This window comes from Schistosoma mansoni, chromosome W (assembly GCF_000237925.1).
Source record: "Schistosoma mansoni strain Puerto Rico chromosome W, complete genome".
Classification (NCBI taxonomy): Eukaryota; Metazoa; Platyhelminthes; class Trematoda; order Strigeidida; family Schistosomatidae; genus Schistosoma; species Schistosoma mansoni.
Genome location: NC_031502.1, coordinates 8174290 through 8194483, shown reverse-complemented (window position 1 = coordinate 8194483; position 20194 = coordinate 8174290). Strand labels below are relative to the sequence as shown.

The 20194-nt window shown below is 37.8% G+C and overlaps 1 protein-coding gene across 1 annotated transcript; it reads right to left on the bottom strand.

Annotated features, from left to right (window-relative positions):
* Window positions 1-2936: 2936 nt before the first annotated feature.
* On the bottom strand, window positions 2937-18417 carry Smp_007780 (hypothetical protein; the record flags this gene model as incomplete). Its single annotated transcript, XM_018800112.1, is given in 7 exon segments — window positions 2937-3027; window positions 3031-3929; window positions 5095-5244; window positions 12109-12217; window positions 15187-15293; window positions 17162-17401; window positions 18262-18417. Coding segments are annotated over 7 exon segments (1752 nt in total).
* Window positions 18418-20194: the final 1777 nt, after the last annotated feature.

The window sequence follows — 20194 nt, the reverse complement described above, 5'->3', positions numbered from 1 at the left end:
TTCTTTACTGGTCGCCCTGGTTTACTAAATTTTCTTGCCAGTTTCTTCGTCGTGTGATAGAGTGGTCTCATTTCCCTCCTATTCAGCTTTTTTGACTTTTATCGCTCAGTTTTCCATACATTTAGCTTATCGGCTCTAATGCTTCTCTTCACTTACTTGTCTCTGTGTACCCAACCTGTGCCTTAGCTTGCTCTGATCTTATTTAGCTGCTGTTGATTAGTTTTCTTGTTCTCTGTTAGCGGGACAATAGATTGGATTGAAGCATGTTCCATGCACCATTGTGTTGTGCTGCACGCTGATTGGCTAATTCTTATCCAATCAGCGCTAGTCAATGCTTGGAGAAGACTCTAGAATCTTCTTATGTAAAGACTATAAATATACTAACGTATTTCTTATTGCTCTTCTTACTTCCATCTATTCTTGGTACTCGGAATATAATCTCTTCCCTGTTCAACCGTGTTCTGAGTTGGGAACATGTTGAGTGTATTGGTGTCCAAGAATACTAAGCAATATGAATAGCTGGATAATAATGAGAAATTATAACATTCTCAATTTCTTAAATCTTGTCCAGGGTATCGACAGAGATCCGTGCTTTGTGTTTGTGCTCCTTGCAACCCAGAACCTCCCGGAATATTAAAGCTATGGCTTCTTTGATCCCTCTAAAGCTGTTGTCCACAGTGGTTTCCTTTTCTTTGAGTAGATCTCATAAGGCTTGGGACCTGTTGCTGAGAGTTGTCATAAATTCACCGAGTCTGTTAGTGTTCAACCTTGTAGACCACTGACCAAAACCACGGGCCACGTTAATAATTAGAATCCTTATTTTAATTCGGTCTATTTCCTGTCCATTATTTACCATATAGCTTAATGTTTCTGACTTAGCCACTTACACGTCCGATCAGTATTATTGACCTTGAGCCGACAGCTGAGCTCTGTTCGGAACCTCTTCCTAATGCTCTACCTTGAGACCAAGAACCAGACCCTACTATACCTAGATTTTAAACATATGAGGTCTATATACAAACATACCGAACTCCATTGCACCATAAAATATGAAATAAAAACTATGCATAAACAACCCAAAAGTGGCTGTGAATAGAGGAGACTGTAAATAATAAAAGGGCAACAAAATAGGAGTAGTCGTAGTACAGCGGTTTGTGGATTAGCCAAAAGCTTGTAATAAAATGAATACACAAATGTAGTGATCAAGTTACTCAGTAATTATACAACGAAATTATGGTGAATAATAATTCCAAAAAAAGTCCTAACTTCTACAATATTCGTCACTGGTGGGGACAGAGCACTGGATGACACTCATTGCAATCCCCTCCATTGCTTTGAAAGATGATTTGATTATCCTGGATCTATAAGATCACATCCTCTATCTGCTTCTTGAGCCTCTTTGGAGATCATCAGCAGATTGTACCTTCTCATTTCCACAGTTACTTAAATATTCCTCCTGGTCCCCCACACTGTGCGGGCATCCCATATTCCCATGCTAATTGTTGCTTTGGTTGTCAGAAGGGGCATCGACCTCTTGATTTCCGAAGAATATCAGCTTCCATCATGGAGCGTCATAATTCTTTTAAATGGAGACCATTCGAATCCCAGAACAAAGTTTAAACGGTTATTTTGAGTTATCTTAATAACAACAGGGTTCTTTTAAACGAGACGGGGTTCCTAACCCCATGCCCAATCCTTTTCCTTTATCTGAGGTTGGGACCGACTCCAAAATGGCTTCAGGTGGAGTTGACTGAGAGGTAGATAACCATGTTTTATTTGTGATCTATTTTTGACCTTCTATCTTAAACCGACTTTTCATCGGATAATACCCCAAACACTATTTGATGATTTATAATTCCAGGTAAGAAAAAAACAGAAAAACAAAATTCAACTAAGGGATCTCTTTTCAATAGATTAACCCTTATAATTTCAATCATATACATATGATTACACGGCCTCATGATAAATTCGCAGACAATTGATCCCTTTACAGAATTTCGTTCTTAATATCTAATGGACTTTGAATCATACGCAGAAGTTACTTTAGGACATTTCGGTTTGTTTTACTGTTTAAAAATACATAGAATTTAATTATTAGGCTCATCAGAGAAAATACGGCAGTAAAGGCTTGAGTGACGTATTTATAATTACCTCAAACACCTGCATGTAATGATGACTGGAGGGTTGCGAAATAATTAGAAGTAAAACTGATTAAAGTATAATCTCATGATTTGATGAACAAATCCTGGATTATTAAAATAAATAAACAGAATGTTGATCGACAGATGAAATGCCATGATACTATGTGGCCGACAGATGGCTACTCACAAGATAGAACTATTGACTCAAACCCTTGGATTAACTGAGGTCAATGACAGGATCACTAGTCAGAAGAATAGGTGTTTTTCATCTAACAAAATAAGATGGTTATATATAAAACATTCAACGCGAGAATAAATGTGGCGATAAGTCATTGAACAAATAAACGATTGTAAGATATGGGAAGTATAGATCATTCATTCTTCAATGGAATGGATACCAAGTTATCAGGTTAATTCTTGTCCCATCATATAGAAAACACATCAGTAGCCGAGCTGCTGATACGCTAAGTTAAGAGTAAAACTTATTACGAGTATTGATTGTATAAGAATTTTCCTCAATGGTTTAAGTAATAGTCTATTGAGAAAGACAAAAATACCGTACGATTGAAAGCGATAAACAACAGTTACCAAAATGAAGATAATACAACAGGTGGTTTCTCCAAATATATCCTTTAGAATTTAATCGAAAACTTCAAACTATTCAACTGGTATTTCATAAGATAACTTTGAACCTCTCCGCTTTAAACTTGTAATGTTTACTAGTCAACAACTAATAACGGAATACTGACGATCCAAAAAATGTCTTGTATATACGTAACACAACATTAGTGTAATCTATAACACATACAAATTATTGATATACAAATCGAGAAAACCCAAATTATTCTTACCACTTTTTAAAGAAACTAAAAATCCAGGAAATAAATAATGCTCTGTATGTCCACCAAACGATAAAATCTTATCAGAAGTAACACCTTTCGATACAGATCCATCAATCCACTTTATATCATACACTGAATTAGTTGCATAAATTCGTACAGGTACCCAATCGCCAGCTCTTAAATGAATAGCGCGTTTTTCTTGAATATATTCCGCTTGTCGACGAAGAACACGTAGACGCCTTGAATGTTTTGATAACTTTGTTTTTTTGCAGAAGCGTTCTCTTTTTTCCTCGACATGAGTGCTATCATCATGATTAGGATCATCACCATCAACGATATTTATTTGATATGATGGTAAAGTGGTATTCGTTGTAGATTTGTTTACTGCAGCATCCGACGAAATAATATCCACTGGCGATAAAATAGAATTTTCATTTGTATTAGTATCATTGGCATCTTTCGTTGCATTAGCAGTAGTGCTAGTGGTACAAGAAGTGAGAGTTGCTGTGATCGGTGTTGGTTGTGGTGATGGTACTGCTTCTCCTGTCGATTTCAAAGATAAATCAATTTTCGTGGTATTTTCCACAGGTTTCAAAACTGATTTATTGATCAGATCTGAATTATCACAAGAAATACGTTTACAAGTTAACTTTATCAGTTGATGATTACTCTCTTTCATATGATCAATTTGTTTATGTTGTTGATCGTTTTGATCCTGTATTTGTGACTGATGTTTTGTTCGTTCTAGTGTATCGTCCTCATCATCATGGGGATCACCATCGTGATCAGAGACATCAGCACTAATATCAATGTATGGAGTGAAAGATGGTGTTGATCTATGAAATCTGTGAGCCCAATGAAAAATATCTGTGCGAGGAATACGATGTCGTGGATCCACAGTTACTCGCCTACGACGACGTTGAGAAGCAAATAGATTAACCTGTGCCTATAGGAAAGATGAATGGCAAAGCAAGACTTGACGAAGGAAAAGTTAACAGAAAGTAGGATACAGGTCATAAGTCAACCAGTAGGTTTCCGAAAATAATTTATAGTCATGTAAACGATGGTGTAAATGGAGATGTATTTTTAAGGGCTATTATTTTTATTTACTGATCAACGGTTATGACTTAGTTAACTGTAACCTATCTCGTCTATCTAGATCTTTAGAATTTCCCCGTGTACGAAGGGCTTCAGGTGATAGTCTTTCACTGAAGGTAAAAAAATCTTTTTGAAGAATTTCCATTATGTCGATATTAACGTTATATCTTATTCCCGACGAATGTAGTTCTATTGCTGATTTGTTCCAAAGCTTCTCGAAGTCTTTCCAGGATTTATGAAAATGTTTCAAGCAATCTGTAGTCTTTTATCCTTATATTCATCTGCCTAGATGTTTCCTCCACACATACGACATTACATTTACTATATGTAGTATCAGTCCTTAATATCAACAACGCAATAGCTTAAACCCTTATCAATAGCGATATATATATATAATACTTATTGAACAAATCAGTGGCTATCTGAACTCAGTAGCTTAGTGGTTAATGAGATGGCAGTTGAAGCAAAAGGTACTGGGTTCCAGTCTTAATATCTACATCAACCATGGGGTGCAAGTACATCAAGTTGACAAGTTCCAAATAGGAAGAAACTCGCTCCCTGGATTCCACTGTTAGCAACAACCCATCTGTTTTAAATATCTATCACGCTCTTCATGAAAATAAGGACAGCTTCCTTGACTAAAAAACTTTTTCGGGTATATTTTTAACTGGTCCGTATCTTTTATCAAACACCATTAATGTTTACTTTCCTATTAATTGTACGATAACTTTCCCTTACTATACTAAAACTTTTGTTATAAATAAATAAATACTTAACATATGGAAAGCTGATATACTCCCTTTTTCTCACTCTTTATTCATTGAACAAAGATGGAGTGACGTGGCATGAGACTTCCAATCTGGTAATTAAATATCAAATGTTTAGAGCATCCAACACTGCAACATCGTACTCACACTTAAGTGAACGAGAATTAAAAATATATATTACTAATATAAGTAGAGGATGGAATGTTTTTGAATAGTATCAGAATATTCCAACCTAGAAAAACTTACCCAAAACGGTGTTGTCCTGCTTGGCATTTTTTCTCCGGCTATTAATCCTGAACTTTTCAGGTTTGTAACTGATGAGGATTCAACAATTGACTTTCCTAGTTCGTTTTTACTAATGACACAATTTCGATTGAATTCGTCCTGATCTGTCATCGGTTTGTCATCATTCAGTAGATAATATGGAGGTGAAAGTGAAAACCCTGCTCCAAGACTGGAAATATCGTTCGTGAACCATTTATATAACAATTGCTCCGGTCGAGTAAAATTGCTCCTTGGAATTATTGTTTTTTTTCAAATTGTGCATAAAACCAATTAACACAGGCAGATTATGTATACACACACAAATATCCCAACAGTTTATTTACGGCGTTTAGAAAAAAAGTTCTTTCGATATCAAATTAAAATATAAAACGAGAGAAAATGAACTGAATCAACAACAAAATAATATTTTATCACCCTTGTTATGATTTCTTTTTTGTACGATGGAACCCCTAAAAGTAAGGAGATCTCATCCGAAAAGCGTGGCTGGAAGTGGTGTACACGGATATGGACATGGTTACCACGTTATAATAAAAATTAGAAGTATTAATTGAAAATAAAACAGTTTAAATCCCTATTAATGATTTAGACTAACACATTTGTCGTGGATTACAATATGATGATTCGGTGAATGAGATAATTATTATGAAAAAATAAGGTCCAGATTGATAGATGATATGGTAATGTGACCGAGTGATAACTAATTACAATACCAAACTATGCAAACGTCTCATCCAACGTGAATGAACTGACATCGAAAAACAAAACAGCTAATAGATGTTTCCTCTCTGGTAAAATAATATATTTATTTACAAAATAAACATAATTACATGACGTAAGCCAATGGAGGATATGGGATTTGTATCCCAATCACTTGTTAACAAATCGTAACCTGATTCGTTAAGCTTATCCTAACAAATATACTATTAATTTATTAGAAATACACTTTAATAATAATAATAATAATAATAATAATAGACAATAAGTACTTTTAGACAAGAATAAGCATCATTTTAGACTTTCAGTGGTGTTTTCACTACGTGACGAAATTTTTCCACATAGCTACCCCTTTTATTTCCAATAAAGTAAGGTCCACGTCAGTTCACGGTCTTTCCTAGTCTACAATTGGTGGTTTATTCGTAGCTATGAGAGTATGTTTCGGACGGAGCTGGGAATTTCTGTATTATTTCTTACATACAATACTACTACTTCTGCTTTTCATAAAATAACATTATATAATTATTGAGAATAAAATCGTAAGAAATCAAAAATTTGTCGCTTACGTATTATAAATTTTATCAGATTCCTGCAGTTTGTAGTACCAAATATCACCTACTTGGCAGTTAATAAAGGAGTTTGAAATGACTGATTTTAAATTTCCCAAATCCAATCCATGAATCACACGTGGAGGTGGTTTGTCTGATTGTGAATTTCTTTTACAAAGAAAAAAAGACTCATAAGTGAAAGTTTACGAAGGCTTTTTATACGTCGATTATCAAGAAATGTTCTTTTCAGATAACTCATTCATGTGGTTGAAAAAGTAGACAAGCGTAAGTCAGTTAGTCATCAGACCATTTATTTATTTAGATATTAACTTATTTACAAGATGCACATTCGTGTACTTGGTTATGAGTTACACTCTGAGTGTGAAGGCTAGTAATACTTTGAGGTTTCCTAAACTGAAGTAGATGGAATGAAGTTTAAAGTGCCAACGTAGTGACTGAAATTCGAACCCCTTAAGCACTGAACTATTATGATTTTTATTGATTTATTTAAACACATACATATTGGTACAAAAGGGCACCAGATACATATGCGCCACATAAAATAATGAAAGTAGGAAGAGAAGGGATGAAAAGATAAGGCGGACTGAAATGTACAACCAGAAGAACTCTTTCAGTTGAGAAAGTTACATCCACTTTTTATGAAGAAAGCAAAAGAAGGTTACAGCAGGATCGCCACTGGCTTCTATTCTGAGCCATATCTGATAACGTCTCTAGCCACTGTGGTGCACCATCTCTTTGACCCCAACCAGGGAGTCGTGAAGGACCAACAGATTCCAGCCCTTTGCAGCTTTCTTTCGTACCGCGACACCATGTCATACACTGACCACCTCCCCGCTTTTTCCAACCAGTCCCAGAGTCGGCAAATAATGCACGACGTGGAATTCTCTGGGACGACATTTGTACAACATGTCCAAGCCACCGAAGTCGGTGTTTCAAGATGGTGACACCAATTGGATTATCGTCTCTGCGCCCGAACACTCGGTGCCGAACCTCTGCATTACTAACATTGTGTTGCCACTGGATGTTAGCAATCCTTCGGAGACAACGATGATCGAACACAGACAATTGTATAACATCCTCAACTCGGAGAGGCCAGGTTTCACAAGCATAGAGCAAAACTGCTCTCACCAACGCGTTGTAGATCCGACCTTTTACAGCCAGACTAACATCACGAAGGCGCCAGAGATGGCCCAGATTGGCATTAGCCGCTCTGGCTTTCACTATACGTGAATTTATCTCATCACCCACGCCACCATCAGCACTTATGTAGCTACCTAGATACACGAACTTCTCGACTACTTCAATCTGCTCACCACCCAAGGTGAGTACAGGAATAGAATCCTGCCAGTCTTGTAAGAGTACTTTGCACTTCGAAGGTGCAAAGCACATACCGTACCTGCGGACACTGATTGACAACTGATTAAGTGCGGATTGCATGCCTTGGGCATTATCGCACAGTAGGACAATATCATCCGCATACTCGAGGTCGAGAAGTTCTCTAGGCAGCAGATCCTCACCGCCACTACTTACATCCATCAGAGCTGTTTCCAGGATGTCATCGATGGCAAAGTTGGAGAGGAATGATGAGATTGGGCAACCCTGTCTAATCCCACTTCTTGAATGGAACAATCGAGAGAGGTGGTTGTATGTGCTCACTCTGCCTGAGGTGTTTGTATATGGAGCCCTTAAGATGTTAATAAACTTTTCAGGTACACCGTTCTTCAATAGACAATCCCAGAGGACAGTCCTATCAAACGAATCGAAGGCAGCCCTGATGTCAAGAAACACTACGATGGTTGGCCTGTGATGAGTATGACGGTGTTCTAATATTTGGCGGAGGGTGTTGATGTGGCCAATACATCCTCGACCAGAACGAAAACCAGCCTGCTCCTCGCGAGTCAATCTTTCTCGGGTTTTGAACAACCTACGAAATATGACAGAAGCCAATATTTTGGACGCAATCGGAAGTAGACTTATCCCCCGATAGTTGTTACAGGAACGACGTGAACTCTTTAAAAAGATAGGGACGACTATTGACTCATTCCATGATGTTGGAACACTTTCTAGCTCCCAAACCTTTGCAAACAACACAGTCGGTTCCTTAGCCAGAAAGTCACCACCATCTTTAAAAAGAGCCGGAGGTAAGTCATCCGGGCCCGGTGATTTGTACCGTTTTAAGAGTTGGAGTTCCTTGCGGACTTCCGCCTCGTTTGGTGGATCAGTTGTCACCGGCCATGGGGGGCGAGACAAACTGGTTGATGTTACCGGAGCAGCAGGCCAGTCGAACTGCCCTTCGAAAAATTCCGCCCATCGTCCAAGACGTCGAGAGCTGTTAGTGATTGGCATCCCGTCATCCTCGTAGATTGTTTCACTCACACCAGACTTCTTGCTGCCAGTGGCTCGGATGAGTTGGAAGAGCTTCCGGCAGTTACTAGATGCAGCTGCTGCTTCCATTTCATTAGCACGCTCCGACCACCAGGCTTCTCGGTCCTTACGCAAGCTTTGCCCGATTTCACTACGTAACAGCCTTCGTTTGTGGTCAAACTCACGGTCACCCGGAGAAGACCGACGGGCTTCCATCAGTTGTAAGGAGCCAGAAGAAACCCAGTGCTTGTAAGCGAGACGTTTCGCGAAGCCGCAAGCGGCTTTACTCGCCATTTTCATGGCGTCATGAAGATGCAACCAATGCTCATCTATACTTTTCGGTGGGATGGTAACTAGCCTAGAAGCTAGCTCCGCTCGATACTTACTGGCAACAGATGTTGCAGCCAATTTACTAACATCCATCCGTTGGTGGTGGTCAATCCTTCGGCCACTGAAAAGTAAGGTAAGATTGGTGCACACCACGGCATGATCAGACTCCAGATATGTACTCCAAAAGGATCGGCAGTCTTGTACACAACCACGCCAGCGGTAGCTGATCGCGATGTGATCAATCTGAGTCCAGGCTTGAGATGCTGAGGGAGGACGCCAGGTGGCACACCGGCGATGGCTATGCCGGAAGTCAGTGCTAGCCAGAAACAGGTTGTGGTCTGTGCACAGTTGCAGCAAACGGTCCCCGTTATCTGTCCTGCGACCAACAAGTCCCCATCGGCCACTTAAACGACTCTCTTCTGTGCCTAGACGCCCGACCTGTGCATTCAAGTCTCCGGCTAGTACTACAATATCTGTCGGACGCGCTTTCTGGAGAAGAATTGTTAACTGATGGTAAAACTCATCCTTGATTGCATCCGGGCTGCAATCTGTCGGGGCATAGGCGGAGATGACGAAAAGACACCGATTCTCACGTCGATTTCTTCTCACTTTGATGGAACTTTCTAATCTAACAGCACATAACCGACTGTTAATGGGGATCCAATCGATTAGTGCTGCCTCAGCTCTAGCGCTTAGTGCAACACCAACGCCAGCAAGACCGGACGAAGATGCCACAGAATCCCCGGATAAGCGCACGTGAAACAAGCTTTTCGAAGCGACAGATGGAGAGCGAATTTGTAGTACTTCACTATTGTCTTGAATATGGGTCTCGGATAGACAGCAAACATCAACATTAAGACTTTCTAAAGACATAGCCAGCCCTATCTGTTGTCCGATCTGCATTAGTGTGCGAACGTTAAAGGAGACCAGCTTGAACGGCGTACGTGGTTTCAGAAAGACTGCTTCAGTATTCGTAATCGGTGGAAGCATTCACTTTCAACCAGACAGTGACTGGAGATCGTTTAGATAGGACAGAGTTTCCACCATGGGCGAGCTACTGCATAAGTTGGGAAGGAAGGATACACAATTTGGGAATAAAGGGAGTGAAAAAGCGACGTAGTAAATAATAATAATAATAATAATAATAATAATAATAATAATGGCAATAATAATAATAATGATAATGTAAATAGTCTTTCTTCTATTAGGAACGAGAGCAGTGTAGTTAGTGTAGTGCGTCATTTCATGTCATTTGTGTATGGGCTGTGATACTGCCCGGGTGCCCAAACCGAAGCAGGTGGTTTTCTTAGGGGGCGACACCCCGAGTCTTTGACCTAAAGGTCTGATCCACAAGGCAGTGGAGCATCGTGAGGAGATGCAGTCCCATGGTAGCCGGTGACCAACGGTTGGTTCGTACGCCATTTGTTCCTTCAGGATACTGGAGCCCATGTGCACCATTGGTTTGGAATCAGGGTTTTCCAACTCCCCTAGGTGGACCCTCCGTGTCCACCAACCCGGTCAAAGCGCCGGACATTCGCTTTTTGTCCTCTCACTTCCGTAAGCAACACCCCCGCCACGAGAAGGCAGTGAGTAGGACTTCCCTGGCAGAGGCTATATATTCGCGTGGCCATGTGAGAGCATTTCGAGAGGGAGAGCGGACTCTCCCCACTCTCGGCCGTACCAGGGCATTTGGGGGCTATGAATTATGAATGTACATACTGCTTGAGATTCCATCAACTGAGGGTGCAGTAGTAGTAGAATTAGAAGTGCTCGGTTGCGTGTTAGACGTAATTTTTGTATCTGCTAACATCTGGATAAGTTTCATCTGCTGCTCAAGCAATAATTCCACTTTTGAGGGATCCATGTTTGCACCAGCCTCGTCGCCAAATTTTTATGTTCGAAGGGATTACGAGTTCATCTAATCTGTGATTTTATTATATTTATTAAAAAACACAAATATTGGTACAAGGGGGCACCAGATATATATGCGCCACACAAAACTATGAGGATGGGAAGAGAAGAGGGGTAAAGTGCATATAAGAAGGAAAAAAAGAAGGAACAACAAGAGTCATAGAGAGTATGTTAGTGTAATAATGAGAGTAATAATGAGGGAAACAGAAATGTACAACCAGAAGAACTCTTTCAGTTGAGGAAGTAACAACCCCCTAAACATATATAGGTTACTCAGACCGCTTCCAGACCATTTGCAAAGTGGAAAACACTTCACCGCCCTGACAGTGGTGCGATCAGAAGTAATACGTCACTGTTAGACGTATAACTATCATTTGCTGTTTGAATTTTACAGAATTAATAGCTTTTAGGTCTTCCACTCTTTAACAGGCATGATAAGACATCAAAGAGGTAAGAATCCCAGTTCATGTAGAACTATTTGATTATTATGACGGCCCAATTAGGCAGATGTGGATGAATTAGAGTGGATATAAAACAAAACCATGATGTAATTGAACCACTTGCTGCAATTAGATGGTACAAATCTACTAAAATATACACCTAGGTTAAGAAAATATTGCTCAGATATATACATATATATATATATATATGGATAGATAGATAGATACATTAAATCCACTTACCGATTAGCGAACCAATGAACAGTGGCTTCGACAGGAGCAAAATGTTCCACACAAAACACAACATCTACACTAGATTTTAATCGAGAAAGCCAAACAGCATTATGAGCGGGTGTTTCAACTAAGAAAATAGGTGTACGTTTCAAAAGACATGTTATTTGTTCAGGATGATGAGCGAAAGTTTTGGTGATAGGATATTGTGCAAGTGCCTGCAGAAATCTAATAGGATGTCCAAGTGGAAATGTTTCGTTGGCTGAATAGGAATTGTTATAAATATCAGACGGTGTTATTGATTTTGAATTTGTTAATTTTTCCGTATTACGACATTTATCAGAGGACGAATCCACAGGTAAACTGAGAAAATCAAATTTACTAGATTTCGATGAATTCATACTAGATCTTAAGTCCAACGCGTCACCGACCAACCAGACACCTTCGTAATTGTTATTCATATATTCATCTGGCACTGATAAAAATGACTCAAAACATTCTAGGCAATTATCTCCAACAAGGAGTCTAAATATAAAAAAATACATAGAATACAGTTGTGAAATTAAATTATTCATAAGAGTATTGACTTATCAACTAAAATAATAGTACACAGTTATAATACGTCAATTTAATATATTGAATTACAAATTAAGTTCTTATGTAGAGACAAAAATATTTGTAATTTCGCGAAACACAAAGGAATCAAAAAGTAAAGAGAATAAAATTTCTGGAAAGGATAAACAACTAACACATCTGTACCATTTCGATGAGTTGTTGAATTGAACTGAATAAAGTAACTCATTTACAAAGGACAAGAGTAGGATTAAAAAAGTCAGGGGCGACCAAACCCAGACATGGCATCAGTCCATGAGGTTATTAATTATTAAACTGGATTTTGCAGGTAGATACAAACTACCTGGTTGGCGCCAACACGATTATTGTAACAAATAATTGAAGATATTGAACGGCGTGACCCAGAATTGGTCGCAATGGTGCAAATACTCTCACTCTTTGTGTTTCCTTAGATCTTGAATTTTAAAATTACCTTAGATATTTTATTGCTTGCACTCATTCTTCTCAAGTCATATTGTCTATTCCTAATCTTTTCTATGAACAATGATACTGTTACTACATCTACTATTCAAGCATTTGGCTTGATAATGTCATCTCACTGCACTATTATGGTGTCAACTTGAACCAATACACATACGTGGCAGGTTCTACATTGCTTAAGATTGACTGATTGAATTATAGGATTATGCCAGCGGTTTAAGGCTACATGCACACTTTACTCAACAGTCATTTCGATCGCCTAAATATAAAATTGGTGGAGCAGAATTCAAACCTGGAGTAAAACATTTGAAGATCAAGTGCATTTTAATTAACAAAATAAACTTAATGTCACCATTAACTCTACACTTTTGTGTCAGGTTTTCGTTATTCATTTTAAACCAACAAATTTCGCCAATATATTTGACCATTTGTCTTCTATTCGGTAACAATTACATTCTTGCAGGGAAAATAAGCGTTCTTAATCATGCATTTTAATATTTCTTTTAATATGTTCTTTTCGAACAACTATTCGAAATTAAATATGATGTGAGCGAAATGATTGTTGGCCACATGAAAAAAAAACACAATCTCAAATGATGAAGGTGAACTGATGATTTCCTTGTGACCGATTGACAAATATTTTCACTAAAATTGAAAAAAGTCTCAATTATATAGCTCCTTATTTTTATAGAAGAAAAAATGTTGATAGGTAGTATATATATATAGGTCCTATGATCTATCAGCTAGGAAAAATATACTATTAAAAAAGTTTTTTACATAAAAAAAGAATTAGAAAAATTTGAAATAAACTACGTTAATAATTCTTATTCACATAAAGTACACTATGAAAGATTAATAATAATAATAATATCTGACTCAAGATTGAAAGATATCATCGACAGTGTACAGATCTACTTTGTCAGTACGTGGGTCATACTTGACAAAAATTTCATTTTAAAGCTCCAAGGAGAAATTTCTAACGCGTGATGACAAGTAATAAAGTTAATATCCACGAAAAGAGGGAAGGGGTAACTTTACCAATGAGTTACTTTTTCATGAAAGAACAAAAATTTACTGTGCGGTGTTTTCCATACGAATTTCAATATTACACAAGTGAAAATTTATGAAAATTGGACAAGTTGTTAACAGCTGGATTCCAGGTACAAACTCCGTTTACGTACTTAGATCCGGGTAACTTAACAATAAGCAGAAACACATTCGATAACCAAACTATTCACTCATTTAAATAATAAGCGACAAGTGCTGTATTATCAATAAGAAATTAGAGGTCTAACAACTTTTCCCATATTCTACAAAGCATGAAGTTTCTAATAACAAGTGTTACAATCAGATGCTTTCAAGTGCTTTAAAGTTACAGGCAAAGCTCAGATCAGTTGGTCAAAAGTATGGCAGCTTATATAGCTACTGTTCATTTATACCCTACCCGTGTTATATTATATCGCATGATCAATGGTCAACATAATTTGAAAGCACAAGTTTATTGTGTACTTAATAATTTAAGCTATGCCCCCAATTGTCCTGGTACGGCCGAGGGTGGGAAGAGTCCGCTCTTCCTCTTGAAATGCTCTCACATGGCCACGCGTATATAGCCTCTGCTAGGGAAGTTCTACTCACTGCCTCCTCGCGGAAGGGGTATTGTTTACGAAATTGAGAGGGCGGAAGGCGAATGTTCGGCGCTTCAACCGGATTGGTGGATATGGAGTATCCACCTAGGGGAGTTGGAAAACCCTGATTCCAAACCAATGGTGCACATGGGCTCCAAGATCTTGAAGGAACAAAGGGAGTAAGAACCTATTGTTGGTCACCGGCTACCATGGGACTGCATCTCCTCACGATGCTCCACTGCCTTGTGGATTAGACCTTTAGGTCATAGGCTCGGCGTGTGGCCCCCTAAGAAAACCATCTGCTTCGTTTTGGTCGTACGGGCAGTATCACATCCCTCACGCAAATCCATGATAACTACTACTGGCCTCATTGTTATTGTGTAGCGCAAATGTATTTGGTGCCCCTTTGTACCAATGTGTGTGTTCAAATAAATAAATAATTTAAGCTATCGGCTGGATATGAAACTTACAGCATTAGCCTAATAAAACAGTATGTACATATATATGCACAAAATATTTTGTTTTAACTACGTACAAAACGATAGAGTTCTTAGGCGTTTTTCAGTCAAAATTACCATGTACAATATTGGCGTTTGCAAGCCATTTTATAGGATAAGGTAGAAAAACGAGTATAAATATACCATGAAATGTGTAGAAATAATAATAACTTTTAGAAAGTAGTTAAAGAAATATTGATTGATGATAATGAAGCTAACTAATCCTAAAAGATTTTTTTATTTAACTTATAAACTTGGGATTGAAAACACTACCAGTTACTTTCAAAACTGTTTAGAATTTTCAGATAATATCATTTACCGTGCTCCATCCAAAAATCGGACGATTGCCATAAGACGACAACCTGACACTCGACCGAGCCAACTATTCCAAATCACATAGTTTTCGTCGACATATGTGGTCCATGGCTAAAAGGCAAATGTGTTTAAAATGAGATAATAAAGTAGCTCATAGGAATATTGTTGTTATCGAGTGACAACTAATAGGTGAGCTTTACGACGAGAACTAGAAAAAGGATAACATTATATCACAACAGATTCAGGTGGCCGAGCAACTAAGAGATCCCTTGAGAAAATAACTGGTGGAACATCATCTTTAGGTCTGAAATCACAAACTTAACAACTGTCGTTTGTATACAAGCAAGTGGAGCTGTTTAAAGATGTTTCACCATAAAACAAAAATCTTTACGATCAAGTTTATGGCCATACAACTGGCCTGTTAGATAACAAACAAAAGAGAAATGAATTGTAAAAATTAGGCTCTCTAGTGTTAACAGGACACTTGAAATTTCAAAAACAAAAAACCAGCTAGATATACCCTAAACCATCAATGAAGTGTCAGCACTTATTAAAAGCTCAAAAACACAAATATTAGTTCTTCTGTTGAATAAACGCATTTGAGCATCTCAAAATGTAGATATCCTGTACATTCTGTATAATGACACATTTATAAGCGACTCTAAAACCATTGTCAATCTTTCCAGTGTCTTTGCGAACAATAATGAATTCCTAAATGACATTGGTTCGAAAGTCATGTACGTGACCAGTAACTCCTTAAAATTCATTTCTTTCAGTTATCCAAAAATTAGTAGACCCATAAACTCTCTTCAGTTCTCAAACATTCACGGATTAGAGGGGATTCATACATATTCTTTAAATATGGTGGTTCTGATATTACCCTACTTTGACAGGAGCTTACCCTTACTGTCCCGGTCAAAAATGGGATAAAACAAGGTAGCTTCCTAGGTACCTTGCCCTTTAAAGCCTACAAAAGTAATACTTACAAGTGCTTCTGTATAAGTGAGTCTCTTATAACAGAGCATTTATTTCCTCCTAATAAGTTGAACGATATACAAAACTGTATCCGCATGGAGCTCAGTAAGGTAGCCCAGAGGTACTCAAAATGAAAGTTGAAGTTTAACGCTGCTAAACGTGGTTGGATTTGGTTTGATAATATTTTTGCTTAACCTAGACCTTACCACAAATATTGAGGTGTTATCCAAGTTTTATACAGTAGTAGACTTACAACCAAAGTATTATCAGTTTATCTTCTTCAGAACAGGTCTCTAAACAGACATCCAAGGCTCAACGATTTCCGACATGTCTTCAACCACTCCTGAAATGCTAAACTTTTATTCTTATTATCGTTTGGATGGAGGATAAATTAAGGCTAGAATCCGTTTAGATGCGATTTACACTTTGCAGTCTTGGAATTGATTACACCATAAACTACAGATCCAGATGCAAAAAGTTTGGGATAGATCTTTCATGGGAGCGGTGGCAAAATAAATTTAACCTTTTTCTTTAAAATACTTAAGAGACTTCTTTTTACATCTAATGATGCGACTCAATATGCAGGAACGCCTAGTTATAGCATCCACAACTCTTCACCATTAGTGAAATAGTCTCATCCTGAATCTCCTCTATATGAATTACTTTACCGGTAAATCTCCGAGACTATGAAGTAATTTGCCGAGGTTGCCTCCAGTTCACCAATATGAATGTTGACTATACCGCAGTGTTGAGTGGACATTTCGATGTGAACCTTTTTGCACTATTCCTTACAAGATTACTTTTATTCATACGTTCGCTTGAATATTATGATAGCGTGATGTCATTGTTTACGATATATCCCTTGGTTTCCGAGTTGTATTAAATTAGTTTCAAAATAAATAAGCTGTTCAATCTACGGAATACTTACAACTTGGGCAAAAGCTATGCCAAATCAATTGACCAAACACGTGATAATGAAAAATAAAATGAAGTGGATCACTTACATACACACTTCTTAAATGATCACACTGAATATCGAACATGACCTTCTGATGATCTAGTATTTCTGCATGGGCTGTCATACGGACGTTTGAGATTGTTCCGACCATTTTGGTTTCTAAGTTTTGAACGACCTCTCCAGGCATATAACTTCTGTCCAAAAAGTGAACTTCATCTGGTTTTAAATTGAGCGGTATGGAGCTACTATCAGATTTAAATCCAAAAGTCCTCCAATCTACTTTAACCTAAATTATTGTCATAATTATAAGTTAGTACATAATTATAATAACATATAGGATTGTGATGATAACTTGACAAGGATTAGTTACAGAAGGCTAACTGTTGACTTAATATAGGTACAACTACCTTTCAAAACGTTTTTGACACCGTCACAACTACTTCTGACTGATACAGATTTTTGAGGCCTCAAACAGTATGTTCTGACGCTTCTGTTTAGGGTCGGTAAATCTTTGTCTTTTCTATCTCCCTTCTCTGTGTTGAAAATAGCATGCGTGTTAAAATATTTATGCACAACAGATTTTTTTATATTCATTAATCCGAAAGTAGCATAACCAAATATGAATCTTCATGCGGGTAAAGATCAGAACAGGTTGTTTATTCAGTGCCTCTCTCAACATCCCAAGTTAGCGCTCTATGTTTACTTTCATATAGATTAGAGATCAGAGACGCGTGTTCAGGTTTGCATATATCTTTCTGAAATCGCCCCAATATTATGAAATCCCAACCTCCCGATTTTGGGGAAATTTCCTACGTTTTGGGGTTTTCGTGCCATTTCCTCAAAACGGAAATTTCCCTCAGATTAGGGAGATTTGGATTCCCCTATGAAAGCAGCATTCAATAAAATCTTGGAAGATGCGAAAACCTTTCGAACCAATGTCCACTGTTACATAATCTGATTTTTTATTAACTATTGTTACAAAACTATCATTATGAATAATTATGAACAATTATATTGACGATAGTCAATATGGTCGAAGTATGCTACAAGTGATCAGTGGTCACGGATCTAGACCAATCGCCAGACCAATGAGCAGAGACTCCCTAAATCGAAAAACTCCAGAGACGTAAAAACCTCACAAATTACCGTATATTCACTTTCACATTTATCATGAGTAACTTCAGTGTTATTCCGTGCTGGATGGGAATCTGACATTATAACTGATCCGATGTATGCACTTTTTGTCGGTTTATGCAGATAATAAACAATATCACCCTTGAAAGCCGCATTGTGTGACACCATTGGTATCAACGACGTCCTCGTGTAAAAAACTTCAAAATGTGCGCTTAAAGCAATCCTGAAAAGCTGAAGGTCATATAAGAATTTCAAGCACCAAATACCCATTTGTTGAGCTAAATTGAATCAACTGATTTCACTCAGTTTAATTTTTATTGTTGCCAATTAGTTTAGATCAACAACAGCATTCATTTAAATAAGCTTGGTTTTTTGACTACTGGAGCTATTACAGATTTAGCTGACAAGTAAAGATTGACTTACTTATACCCTTGAGGTTACAAAGGTCAGTTTCAATTCATTCAATTAGGTGAGGCTTAAATACATGCAGAGGACAAATGGATTTACTTGCTGCCGTCACATAACACTTAATGTGGTATAACCTAACCTTATATACTGGTTAATTTGCAGTTAATTCAATCTGGAGATCTCATGGGGAACAAAATGTTCGCTTGGGTGCTCATAAGTGCTCGTAAATATCGTCTGCCACACTTACACAGTAACTCAGATCACCATCATGTACGCCATGTAACTCACCTCACTGCTCTGCAACACTTTTAGTGATGAGCTCACGTGGTCTGGTGCTCAAAACGATAAACTGTGAGTCTGTTCCTGGATCTTTGTGATACTCACATGGGTTTCGAGTTCGGCGCATGGTAGAATAGTGAGTACTTCCCAAAGTGAGCCTTGTACAAAGGCGAAACAAGTGTTCAGTACATCCTGGTTTATATATGTTGTATGTACAAACTTGGTGAGTGATGTGATCTCTATGAATTGATTTGTGAATTACTTGAAAGATCTTGAGGCTTCGTAGCGGACAATCCACAGCCACACGAGGTTTTGTGTCCATTTTTAGGAATGGCTCACCAATCCTTAGGATAACTACATATGAACAAATAAATTCTATCTGATGGAATGGTGTAGGCTGTCATGATGTTGAGTAACACAAAATCATATCAACTACCGACTCGACCACTTAACAAAGACATTTTGATCATATTGTATTTCCATCCTACCTCCGTGATTTTGCATGAGCTCCCATAATTTCACATTATATTCAAAAATAAGCAGGTGACTTCATCTCATTGCATATATTACTTAGGTGGAGAAAAAAGATGAATTACAATTCTTTCAAGATGAACTCCACTCATCATATGTTCTCATAATGATTGAGTACTCTTCTTCCTCACAACCGCCACCTGTTACTGTCACGGATCTACTCTGTGTCCCTGATGAGAGACCTTATCAATGGTTCACCTAGATCATTGGGGACTGAATCTTCAATAGCCATTCTACTTCGAGCTAAAGTCCAGTGAGCTCTTGCAACGAAATCGTTGAGTGGAAAGTAAAGGCCTACTCAAAAACCTAGTTTTTCCTTAGCAAAAGTAGATTTGATTTCCAGATGATGTGGGACAATAGCAAAAGTCACCTCTGTGAATCTAGTAGTCATATTGACAATGGTGTTACTCGCAAATTCTGGTATGATCTGTTCTTTGAGCTTGGACGATTAATATGCTCACAGCTTATGACTAAATTCATATTTAGGTGACAAAGTTTTATTGGTAAATTGCTAGTTATCAGTTCAAACATATTGACGTTTACAACAAACTTTGAAGTTTAAGGTTTTAAAAGCAGACTTAACAAATACTGAACCAAAACAAATTAAAATCGAAGGGTTGAAATTGCGAGAGAACCAAGTCCAAAATTTTAGATGGACAAATGCATCCCGAAATCGGTAGAAATATTGATATTTACACTAACAGTTTGTTGTAAGTTACATACTTTG